Source organism: Megalobrama amblycephala, linkage group LG1 (genome assembly GCF_018812025.1).
Source record: "Megalobrama amblycephala isolate DHTTF-2021 linkage group LG1, ASM1881202v1, whole genome shotgun sequence".
Lineage (NCBI taxonomy): Eukaryota > Metazoa > Chordata > Actinopteri > Cypriniformes > Xenocyprididae > Megalobrama > Megalobrama amblycephala.
Window position 1 is genome coordinate 52245368 of NC_063044.1, and position 13719 is coordinate 52259086.

The 13719-nt window shown below is 36.7% G+C and overlaps 1 protein-coding gene across 1 annotated transcript in view; it reads right to left on the reverse strand.

Moving 5' to 3' along the window:
* Window positions 1-8719, reverse strand: part of LOC125274281 (kinesin light chain 1-like) — an 89246-nt gene extending 80527 nt beyond the window's left edge. The window contains exons 1-3 of the mRNA XM_048200532.1: window positions 8267-8719; window positions 8035-8130; window positions 6687-6917 (exon numbers count right to left, since the gene is read on the reverse strand). Coding sequence (XP_048056489.1) covers window positions 6687-6917; window positions 8035-8130; window positions 8267-8662 — 723 coding nt within the window. The 5' untranslated portion in view covers window positions 8663-8719. The remainder of the gene's footprint in view (window positions 1-6686; window positions 6918-8034; window positions 8131-8266) is intronic.
* Between the last annotated feature and the right edge of the window lie 5000 nt (window positions 8720-13719).

Consider the following 13719-nt stretch of genomic DNA (forward strand, 5'->3'; position numbering starts at 1 on the left):
TGTGTTAGCACTAAGTTAAAAAAGTTTGGTATAAATTGTATAAACCCTGTAGGAGTAGTAGTATAAAATTCATAGCCTGTTTTTTTTTTTTTTTCAAAAAATTAACATTCAAACCAAAATAGCTGACTTCCTGTTGAGGTCTATATATGTACCAAGTTTCATACTAATACGTGCAAGTGTGTTTAATATATGGACCAAGTTTTCGGACTTTGTTCAAGGGGGCGCTGTCGAGCCCCCCTGCCACGCACGGGTACCAGCCTCTGCGGCGTCCTAATGGCCACAGATTCCAATGTGTGTGCAAATTTTCATTTCACCATTCCATTGGCTTGGGCCCTAACCAGTGATGGGAATAACGGCGTTATAAATAAACGGCGTTACTAACGCCGTTACTTTTTCAGTAACGAGTAATCAAACGAATTACTTTTTCTCCCGTTACAACGCCGTTACCGTTACTGGCAAAAAAATGCCGCGTTACTATTGAGCTCACTGAAGCAGTTTTCATCCGAGTAGCCCTCTCTCTCAGCCATATAGGACCTGCAAAGATTTTTCTCTGGTGTGTGCTGCGGTTAGTCATAGCCTACACAAATATAGGCTAATTTTAAACTGATAATAATGTTCGATGCTCTCTCTCTCTCTCTCTGTGTGTGTGTGTGTGTGTGTGAGCATGCGAGCTGAGCGCGAGCTCAAAGCAGAATACCCGTGACATGCTGGATCGAAAATATGTGAAATAAGTTTTTCTAGTCGACTAGTAGTTATTCATTTAAGCCATTAGTTGACTAATCACATTTTAATTTAATTTCTTACATACTGGAGAGAACAAACTATAATGAGCGTTTATGTTATATATGCACTCAAGCGCACGCATAAAGCTTATTGCCATAATGAACCGGCAAAAGTAATGATTATGAATATGACAAAAAACAGCAAGGAGACATTTTAATTGTTTATTAATAAAGTAATGTTTTCTTAATCAGTGTCGGCTGCGAAGATGAAGTTGACATTGTTGACTCTCATCATCTCCGCATATATACTGGACGCGCATAGAGAGAGAATGTTGGCTACATAATCAGAGTAGCCTATTTCTTTTCGTTTTTAGATATTTCAAGCTTTCTATATATATATATTTCTCTTGTCTGTGAGGCAAGCAGCCTATACGCTGAGTTTCGGTTATCTAGCCTGTAAGACGCGCTCCAGTTCACGCGCCAGTGATCGCGCCCGCGCCTGCCATGATTATATAGTCTGCTATATTTGCTTCTTATTTATTAAATCCAGGCAATTGGTTAATGAAACATTGATTAAAATTAAGATACAATTTTTACAAAACGAAATTCACTTTAAAGAAAGGCTTTCTACCAAACAAAACTTAATGAAGTGTATAAAATCATGTCTGACCCACTCCATGTCTCCCGATATATTGCGCATCTTATGATGCATCTTACTCATGCTGTTCACTTTTCATAATCAAGTAAATTAATTTAAAACATAACATAGGACTATTTAAACATAAATATGAAACTACATTTTCTTTAGTGGCTACCAACACGTATAGTACAGTACAGATACATTTCATAAGCAAGAGCGGATCATGAGTCACGAGTCGGTTCAATAATCATTTATTCTTAGACTTATATTTAATATTGGGGGCATTCAAGTTATTTGACATATATTTGTTTTTTAAAGTAACGCAATAGTTACTTTCCCTGGTAATTAGTTACTTTTATAATGATGTAACTCAGTTACTAACTCCGTTACTATTTGTGAGAAGTAACTAGTAACTATAACTAATTACTTTTTTAAAGTAACGTGCCCAACACTGGCCCTAACAAGTATTAAAGGCTAAGATAAAACAAACATGTTTTAAGAAGAGATTTATAAACTGATAAGAAAGGAGCTGCTCTAAGATGGCAAGATGGCAAGCTATTCCACAAATCAGTTTTTATACACTGCTGTGGATAGGCATCATGACCTTTTTGGAGAGTATCATATAAGACAGAAACCTCTGGTAAGCAACATAGTAAGAAAGTGGCAGTCATGAGATATTAATAAGAAAAGCACAAATACAACACCCTTCAGTCTAATTATGATAGTCAATTTTTGCTGCATCATAAAATAAACCAGGCATAAGTGTTAATAAATACATTCATTTATAACGTGAGTTAAAAACGGCTCACTATTTGGCAGGTATTGCATTAAAGTCGCCCTTTTTATTCATGCAGTTATAACTGCATTACTAATGATTTATAATGCATTTGTAAATGACTTATTACTCATTAACAAACACCTTTATAAACCCTTTACAAAGGGAACCTTAATGTAAAGTGTTACCAAAAAATGCTTTATTTCAAAAAGTAAGCAAAGCTGAAAAAAGCTCGAAGCAACGACAGTGGATACATGTTTTTCTAATGTTAGCCGGCTATCTAAGAAAACACCAAGATTATGTACACAGTTTAAATTTAAAGCAGATAGATTACCCAGAGAACCTAAAAAAAGCAAATAGAGAGAAAAGAGCGATGGTGCCAAAATGGAGCCCTGAGGGAGTCCAGATTCAAGGGGAGCAGCAGAGGAGGTTAAATTGATTAAATGATTAAATTTCATCTAATCTACTTAATTAACCGCTGATACATCTGAGATGCTTTTGAAAGAATTTTCACCAAAAGGTTGCTCACCTGTCTAATAAAACGAGGGCAGCACAAATATGACATAATTGAAAGGCGACACAATGACACGGGCCGTTACACTGGTTAAAATTAGGGATGTCCCGATCACGTTTTTTTGCCCTCGAGTCCGAGTCCGAGTCATTTGATTTTGAGTATCTACCGATACCGAGTCCCGATCCGATACTTCTATAATACATGAAAAAGATAAAGAAGAGCGAAAAAACAGATCCAGGATCCAGGAACAGTGCTTTTCAGGTTTTTCAGGTATCTAACAGTAGTTTTCAAGTACAGAAAATGGATAAAGTAATCAAATATAAAATAACACTGCATATTATCTTTACTGTATAAAATAAATAAAGATTAATCATTATTGAAGTTACAAAAACTATTCAGTCAAGAGCAGTGAGTGATTTCTTTGTTATTTGTTGTTTGATTTAACATTAAAAACAGGCAGCAGGAATAGTTTTTTTCCCTATAAGACATGCACGATCCAGTACATATACTCTTACACATGCGCTGTCTTTCTCGACTAATATACGTTCACTTAAGACATAACCGACTATGTTTGCTAGGATACTCGCTAAGACGGGCATGTTGACATAATTTTTGTATGAATTTGTCCGCTGAAGCGCAAGACTTGAAAGAGAACTCAGTATTTGCGCGCTGACTGGAATAAGCGTGTGCGCGCTTCGGATGAGCGCACACAAATCTTCTCACAGCGCGTGTGAGTTCTCTTTCGCGTCTTGTTCTTGAAGGTTTAAATCAGCAAGGCTTAAATGAGTTAGTTTAAACACAGACAGCAACGTGTGCTGTTCAGGTCTCACCTGTATCAACACCCGGGTGATGACGGGGTAAATGACTGGACATTAGAGCAGACGGCACTCGCAGTTAACAGTTTACAAAGAGTGACTGTTTAATCCATGCTTTCTGATTATCGTTGTTGTAACGTTTTGCGCATCGATCGACTGAAACATACATTATTTGAACTCTGTCTGTCTGTTTTCCACGTTGCTATTTTAAACAAACCATATTAACCAATAGATGCATCGTCATTCGAGATGGACCGCGGTGCAAGTGCGTACCGAACCGTAAGTGGAGAACCGTACGGTTTGATTTTTTACTGAGAACCGTTGCACCCCTAATACATATATATCCGAGTCCTGATCGGGAGGTAACGTCCGATTCCAATCATGTGATCGGATCTGGACATCCCTATTTAAAATTGCTGTTTCTCTGAATTTAAACATAGATGGAAGCATTTGGGGTAATGTAAAAGTACACAAGACAACAAAATATAACATTATTTTAGTGGATTTTGGATATTTTAATTGTCTTAATCTAATTGCCTTTAACACAGCTCACAAGCATTTAATTACCATTATATGCATTTATTAAATACCAAAGCAAAGCTGGTAAAAAGGATACCTTTATTGACAGAAAACTAATCATTGTTAAATAGTTCAACATGGTTAGTCTTATTGTTTTCTTGATTTACTGTGAGTAACATGTTTGTATCATATGCCTCAGAGACAATGCTATTTTGTCAAGTGATTAACAACATAGCATTATCAGAAAAATCGGACCCACTTTATATTAAGTGGCCTTAACTAATATGTACTTACATTTCAATTAACCATTTGATACAATGCAATTATTGTGTACATACATGTTTTTAAATTGTGCTTATATTTTAAAAACACCTGCATGTACAGTAATTACATCTGTAATTAATTTCTGTAATTACATTTATAATTACACTGTTGACCCATCCCTTACAACTTATCCCTACCCTTAAACCTACCAATACCACCAAAGCTTTCCCTAACCTTACCCGTACCCCACCTCAATAGCAGAAAAAGTGTTTTGCAATTCAATATGAACCCAATAAGTACATTGTACTTATTTTTGGATGTAAGTACATAGTAGTTAAGGCCACTTAATATAAAGTGGGACCGAAAAATCTTTATTTGTAGAAACAGTAATACAGCATTTTCTCCACAATACTATATATATTTAAAATTAACTGCATGCCATTTAGCAGCACAAGTCATCCAGCTTTTAATTAATATGATATTGTAATATCAATCTAGCTTACTGCTGTGTGCAACAAGTGTCTCATACCAGCCACCGAGCGAACGCACAGAGTAACATTAACAACTTTCAACACATGCAAACATATTTTTACTATGACTGTTTTGATCATACTAAGAAAAACAGCACTGCGTTACCTCACAATTTTAATTCATCAGGAAAAAGTGACCTGCATGAGCAGTAATTCAGCACTTGCAGCTATTTTATTGGAATGAAATAACATACATACAGTAATGTGCTTTTAAAGTCTTTATAAATTTGTATATATACCTTTATAACAAAAATATTCTTTCTAGCATCTCCTTTGTTGCCATTTCCTACACACAAATGACAGTAAATAATTTCACATGAAATGCTGAAATCAACATTTATTTCACTTACTGCAGGATGGTCTTTCCCAAGTGTCTTCTCTCTGATGGAGAGAGCATCATTCAGCAAGTGAACAGCTTCTTCATATTTATTCTGATCCCTGAGACAGACAAACAGAGAGAGATTGGATTGGATGACACCTCATAAATATTGCATCACAAATAAAGTGAAAGAAGTTTACCCAGTTAAGTCACATGTGGTACAGCGTTTTATAGTGAATATGGAAGATATTTGTGTTTTTTGTAAAAAGAGACTATTAATAATTTATTTTCGGAGTGTCCCAAGACCCAAATGTTTTGGAAAGAACTCAGTATTTACTTACAAAGAAAAGCTATGACACTTGTTAACTTAGAAGAAATTGATGTTATGCTAAAATGTTTTTTTCATTTGATGGTGATAAAAGTATTCTGTTTATATTTGATTTAACTATTATAAATGCCCGTTACTATATTCATAAAGTCAAATTGAATGAAAAAATGCCCAATTTTGAAGAATTTAAAATAGATATTAAAATATATTTAGAGACAATATCCAAAAGCAAAAACTTGAAAGCAATAAAAACGATGCAGTTGTTTAATAGATACAATTTTTTCATGTAAAATGCCCTTTTTTACATTTTTTTTCTCTTCCTCTCATTTTCTCTTTTTTGCTTTTTGTTTTACCTCTTACATGTATGGTTATATGTTCTCTTGTTTGTAAACTATGTTTTGTTCTTGTTAATATTCAATAAAAAAAGAATTTTTTTATATTCAGTTTTTATATTTATTATATTTGTTAATATTCAATAAAAAAAGAAAAGAAAGTTGCATTTCTTCATTACACGACAAACACATGCTCCTCATCCTCACCCAGCGAAGCAGGGCTTTTCTCTCACCTGTATATGAGCGCCAGTATGTTGAGCATGGTGGCCACATCAGGGTGGTCATGTCCAGAGGTTTTCTCCAGATCCTCCAGAGCCTGTTTGCAGAGCGGCACAGCTATGTCATACTGGCCCTGACTTGCATACTGGATCACCAGTTTATGGAAGATTCTGAGGCGGATGGCCTCATAGCTGCCCTGCTGAGAGGTGGCTGATGATACACTGTTGTCTTGGTGCTGCACTGCAGAGGTCAAAGTTCATAGGCAAGGTTAGTGTGACAGGTCAGACAACAGCTCACATGTGAGGGTTCAACAGTGACATTCACATACATCTTTGAAGGTGCTCCTCCTCATCGTTGGAAAGGGGATCATTCAGAGGGTCAAGGACAGACAGATCTTCTCCAGACTCACTGTTTTGGACGATGTTCAGCATCTTCTTCCAGACTCTGAACTGCAGGTTGTCCAAGTAACGTGGCACATGAATCAAAGCTCCAGAAGGCATCTGCGGATCCGGCTGTGAGATCTGGACTCTGGAAGAACATTCAGGAATCAGAACTGCAGTGGCTTTGGATCAGAACCAGAGAGACCAGAGACACCAGCAGATCACTCACCTTTCCACTGAGACTGGAAACTTCTGCAGAACAAACACACCATTTATCATCAAGAACTCAATCAATCATTAATCAATCAATCAATGATCTGAAATCAGACCTTCAGAAAGCAGATGTCATTGTCTTTCATCATCTCCTCCATGTCTTTGATTGTGTGTGAAAGAGCTGAGATGTGTCTGTTCATCTCCTCCAACTTCTCCTTCATCATCTGCTTCTTCTTCTCCTCTTCCTCCCTCAGTGCAGTGATTGTAGCTTCTTCTTCATCTCTGAGAAACTGATGAAGTTTCTCAAACGGCTGTTTAATCTGATGCTCTTTGTGATCAGCTTGAGACTGAAATCAAATCACATTCACTTCAATCATCTGAATTGTCTTATTCTGTAGACACAAATATCTAAATCCCACCAGCCAAACAGTTTTAAATAGATTTTTATTAGGATCAACATCAATAGGGATATGATTTGGGATTGATATATACTGACATTCTAAACACTATTAGATATCAATAATATGCGATATCATTTGAAAGGACATACTGAACTTTTAAGAATCAGTCAATCAAGTATTTGTATGACAAAACTTTAAAACATGGCAAGCATGTATGAATGAAAATTTTTTCACACAGTATTAAACAGAACTCAGAGATTTGGTGGTGGAGCTTGGGACATTCAATGTTTCTGTGAAGACTAACAATAATGAGGTTCGAGATTAAAAAGTTGCTAAACGTTTTTAAAATGAAAAATATTTTTATGTTTAACAACATAAACTTACATTAGTTAAACACAATTTCTCTTTCCTAAAGTAGACTAGCCATCTGGCAACAGTGTTTCTCTGCGTTGGCCTGAGACGCCGGCATAAACTAGTGGGACAACAAGCTAGAGGACAAGCAGTGAAAAGGTGATAGGTCAGCACAAGCCAATGGGATTGCTGCGTCTGCATTAGTTCCATTCATTGATGAAGCAGCTAGCTAACAGAGGCTTCTGCTTGGTCATCATGTTACACAAACAACTATGTGTGTGTGTGTGTGTGTGTGTGTGTGTGTGTGTGTATTTTTGTGACATATCAGGACACAAATTTGTATAATGACATGGGCATGACATAGGTATTACAAGAAGAGGGTGACTTATGAGGACATTACCCCATGTCCCCATTTTTCAAAAGGCTTATAAATCATACAGAATGAGTATTTGTGAGAAAGTAAAAGTGTGCACAGTTTCCTGTGATGGTTAGGTTTAGGGGTAGGGGTAGTGTAGGGGAAGAGAAACTACAGTTTGTACAGTATAAAAACCATTACGCCTATGGAATGTCCCCACAATTCACAAAAAACAAACATGTGTGTGTGTGTGTGTGTGTGTTTGTATTCCAATCAGTTAACATGCAATTATGTCAGACAACCGAAATCAGATGTTCTAATCAAATTTGCAAATATGTCAAAAGAATTGATCCTCACCATGATGTTTTGAAATGTTTTCTCAAACTCTCCTTTAATGTTTTCATTGTGTTTCAGTTTCTCTTGTAAGGACTTCAGTGCTGTATTGAGCTCCTCCTGCACCAGACACCAGAGATTTATGTATTATTGTGTATGTAAAATATAATATTTCCAAAACGGTTGCAAAGAAAATTGTATATTTATGATATACAACATATATAATTTTTTATCCCCAGATATAAATCTGTCTTACCTTATATGATGGAACCACTTCACTGATGGGTCTGAATGTGTGATTGTCGTGTTTCTCTGAAGTCAAGCACACTAAACACACAGGCTGTTTGTCCTCCAGACAGAAGAGTTTGAGATTCTTACTGTGTAAACTGCAGATCTCCTCAGATCCTGATGAACGCCTCTCATTTCTCTCCTTCAGGAATGACTCACACAAGTTTTTTAACACAAGATTATTTGGAGGATCATCTCTTGAGGATCTTCTCCTGCAGACAGGACACTCCTGGGTATTCTTGGTTCTCCAGAACTGTTGAAGACACTCTTTACAGAAACTATGATTACATGATAGAAGAACAGGATCCTTTAATATGTCAAAACACACGGTGCAAGAAAAATCATCTACAGATAGTGAATCCATTTTCACCGTTTAAACTTCAGCAATCTGACTTTACGTTCACTTTCTGAACGAGGTTGCAAAAAGATCACAAAGATCTGTTATCTGTTCAGAAACAAACTTCTCAAAAATCCTTCTTGAAAAAGTTTTTCTTTGTTCTCCACTGAGTCTTTTGTACTTTTGTCAAGACACTAAGAGAGTCAATAAGACAGAAATGAGAAATAATAAGACAATTGCTTCCTGGTAAGTGTTCTAAGAGGGTGGAGTTTCTGCACCTGAATCATCTTGTCTCGTGTTTTTTAATTGTTTGTCTGCCTTATTTAATGCTGGAAGGTGATTTAAAATGTTAATGATTATCAACCATTGGACATCTGATCTTAAAGGACTTTAGTATATGGATACATATGACATGTTTTTATAATTATATTTGAAAATCTCTATTTTTATACCAGAAACAAGAGTGATCAACCAGTGTACATATGTGTCCACACTACAGGGTCTTAAAAGGCAAGGCAAGGCAAGGCAATTGTATTTGTATAGCACATTTCATACACAATGGTAATTAACAGTAAAAACAGAGAATTTTGCTATCTGGATGGAAGAGCTAGGAAGTCTCAGAGAGTTTGTTGTTGTTGTTGTTGTTATTGTTGTTGTTGTTGTTGTTATTGTTGTTGTTGTTGTTGTTGTCCATCAGAGTGGATCTAAACGGATCTATCCATCAGAGCGGATCTGAATGGATCTTCCTCACACGACAGGACTGCTACCTGTTAAGGCACTTCAAACTGATAAACACAGTTTCAATCTCCCCTTTTGCCAAGACACCTCAAACTGCACCACACAGTCCTAATCCCCCTTCCGGAGATTATCTATGCAACGCAGCTCAAATTTCCCCTTTGGAAATTTCCCCCTTTGGAAAGTGTCCTGACTGTAATCCAGAAATATCTTAACCATGCACTACAGCTTAAATTAACCCATGGTTTGTCCCCTTATCCAAATTTACCAAATTTTAACCTAATCACTTTCTTCCTAATTCTCCCAGCTCTTTCAAACAGACAGCATTATTTAAAATGCATTAAAAGTCAGAATAAGAAGATGATACATAAAAGATATAAAATACATTAAAAATGAAAATAAAAACAGGAAAAGGAATTAAAATAATAAAAAGATAATACGTATAAAATAAAGTGCAAACAGTTCAGATATAGCACAGTGCTCAATCAGCAAATGCATAGATAAAAAGATGTGTTTTGAGTCTGGATTTGAATGTGGCTACTGTTGGAGCACACCTGATCTCTTCTGGAAGCTGGTTCCAGCTGCGGCTGGCGTAACAGCTAAAAAGCAGACTCTCCTTGCTTTGAGTGAACCCTTGGTATTTCTAAATGACTTGATTCTGATGATCTGAGTGGTCTGTTATGTTTATATTCTATGAGCATATCTGCAATGTATTGAGGTCCTAGACCATTGAGTGATTTATAAACAAGTAACAGTACTTTAAAATCAATTCTAAATGCAACTGGAAGCCAGTGCAAGGACCTGAGGACTAGTGTGATGTGTTCATGTTTTCGGGTTCTGCTCAGAATCCTGGCAGCAGCGTTCTGTACGAGCTGCAGCTGTCTTATGGTCTTTTTGGGAAGACCAGTGAGGAGCCCATTACAATAATCCACCCGGCTGGTGATGAAAGCATGAACAAGTTTCTCTAAGTCTTGACTGGAGACAAAGCATCTAATTCTTGCAATATTTTTGAGATGATAATATGCTGATTTAGTTATTGTCTTTACATGGCTAATGAAACTCAGGTCTGACTCCAAAATCACACCAAGATTCCTGACTTGATTTTTAGTTGTTTGACCCCTAGAGTGAAGGTACATGTTCACTTTGAGAACTTCATCTTTGTTTCCAAACGCAATGATTTCAGTTTTGTCTTTGTTTAACTGAAGGAAGTTTAGACACATCCAATTTTTAATTTCATCAATGCATTGGCACAGGGAGTCAATGGGGCTGTAGTCGTTAGGTGATAGGGCTAGGTAAATCTGGGTGTCATCTGCATAGCTGTGATATGCAATTTGGTTCTTTCTCATTATTTGGCTCAGTGGCAGCATATATAGGTTGAACAGGAGGGGTGCAAGAATTGAACCTTGAGGGACTCCGCATGTCATGGATGTCCACTCAGACTTATGGTCACCGATACTCACATAATAACCTCTCCCTTCTAAATATGACCTGAACCATTTAAGGACCATCCCAGAAAGCCCAACCCAGTTTTCCAGCGGGGTTGACCTCGTTGCTATAGATGAAGTCAACAGCCTTACTAACTCTGCCAACAGTGATTGGCTGATAGGGGATATTGTAGAATGTGTTATCATGTTGCCATATTCAAATAAATAATTCAAAATAAAATTGTTGTCATATTCATATAAAGATTTTAAAATGTAGGTTAAGTGTCACTTATTAAATTAGCATACGTTCAGCTAATTGTCAGTCTCTTACATGTCTGCAACTTGGGAGAGATTGCAGAAGTCAAGCGACAAATGATGTTTTATTAACAAAGTTCGGGAGGAGCACGTTCAAATGGTCTATCTAATCAGCTCAAGAGGAGGCATATATATATACATATAAATAGCCGACTCACCTAGTTACCTCAACAGTTTTCTGCATCCCTCCACCCAGACACCTCACTCTCGGCTGGTTCCTATTCCTAGGATACAGGGGAGTACTTTGGTTTGGGCTAAATTTCAAGCTGTGAGCCTGAAATACACTTATTTTACTCTTTTACTCTATTTGATCATTTGTAAGTGTGAAGTCATGAAAACAACTGCCACAGGTAATCGGACATTATATTCTTATTTATTTATTTTCAAAGATTTATTTATGGTGTTTTTGCCATTTTATTATGATAGGACAGTGAGTAGACAGGAAGTGAAGTGGGAGAGAGAAAGGGGGACCGGATTAGGAAAGGTCCACAAGCCGGAACTCAAACTCGGCTTACCTGAGCTGCCCACAAGGCTATCGGTGACTGCGATAGGATATTATTTTCAACTTGACTGTAACGTTTTATTCTCCATCATTCAATGTATTTTTCCTGTACATACATGAACATTTTATGTTATGTCACTGCAGATTAAAATCTATAAATCAAAATATGTATTGCATTTATGAAGAAAGGTTCAGCACTCAAGGCTCTATCGCCTATTGCCTCAATGGTGTACAGTGTCTTTGGGTGGATTGCTGAGGCGGATTGCCGGCAACAGCCATTTTATGATTGTTTGTGATTTGGTCCTAGTGACTTAGGAGTCCTCATGAGTACTTAGCAAGTTTTAATGCTAAAATGCTTTGTGAAAAAATGTAGGAGTAGCAAAAATGTAGGAGTACTAAATTTAGGACTGACACGCCCATTATTTTTCAAAGTTTCTCCTAAATTGGCAAGTTTAGGAGCTACTTTTAGTCTTAAGATGTTTAAGATGCCCCAGTTTATCTGAATATTTTGTTGATTTTCACCATTGATGAGGTTTATATGATGACTGTAGATGTCTAAATGTGTCTCATCTCAGTCCAGGCACAAAAGATGGTGTATTTTTAGAGAGAATTTCTCTTTCCCTTATCACAGCACTTATGCATTATAGTGATCTTTCTAACACAATGCTGCACAACAGTTCAATAACACCTGAACCTTTGAGTAAGTTAAAAAGTTACAAACATAACATCTGTGATTAAATTTTATGATGCTCACTCAAATGTCAAACATTAAATTTCACCTAGATCCTAAATCTGTGAAAAGTCTGGAGTAGTCAAGAGAACTTCTAAGTCTAAAATAAAATAAAAAATAAATAAAACATTGTGGTCAAGTTTGCGTCTGCGCTAATAGCCTTTGTGGGCAGCTCTGGTGACCCGAGTTCTGTTCCGGCTCCCCCCTTTCTCTCCTGATATGCATATTTGCATAATGATGACATAAACAGGAGACAGGAAGAGATAGGGATAGTAAAAAAATTAAAACAATTGTGCAGACAATTAATCCATTTAGTTTGTGCAGCTTATAAAAGCTCAGAACGTGGATATATACAATTAATTAATAGTCTGAATCTATTTCAGTCAGAATATCGGCAACATGAGAAGTGCTGGTACTGCGTACCGGTGTGTACCATCCCACTTCGAGCACTGGTTAAGAGTCCCAATATAAACCATCTCCTGTGATGACATTGCAGGATAAACCGAGGTCCGACCTGGTGCTGTAGCATTAGCAACTATATCAGTGTTTTAAAGGTGCAGTATCAAATGTCCCTTTCACTCGGCGGTCATAATTGCAGCTATTTTGGGCATCCATATTGAATGGGGGAATCCTGACATCTCAAAAATGTCTTGCTGAACTCACAATTAAATAACATATTTCAAATCAGCAACAAAATCTTACATGAACTGTCCCATAAATGTTGTTTTTTTATGCTCAAATACCAGTAAAACATTTTCAGGTTATACCAGCCAATGTGCATGTGCAGTCCTAAACGCGAGTTTCAGGTTTCTATGGGAAATTGGCTCTTTTATGTAGAAGGCAGGACGTATTTCGCTATATTGCGCGTTGCAGTTTCTCCCATTCATAAGTAACAGTTCTTTATCACACTTCCGCATTTGAAAAGCTGAAGCTTAAAATAGTAGCTGAAAATGAATCATCTGCTGCCACCTGTATCAATGGCTGTGCCCACAGCACAGGATTGTTGTGATTTAAGCACAGATACTTCTTCTAAAAACACCAACCTTAGTTTACTATCATTAATTGAATTTTGTGAAACAAAGAAAAATGGTGTCATGATTCTGACACATATTTTGTGATTTGAAGGGGAGTGCGCAAGCCATTTATTGTGTGCAAAATACTCCAGAGTCTGATCAGCTTTTTTTTATTACAGAACAGCAAGAATACAATAAAAACAACAGATCACATTAAAGGGCACATATTATGCAAAATTCACTTTTACATGGTGTTTGAACAAGAAGCAAGATGACCACATAATTTATAACCATAATTAAACTAAACTATACCTGTTCTATCTCCATGCAGCATATATTCTCTTGCTCTGTAGGCATCATTGTCA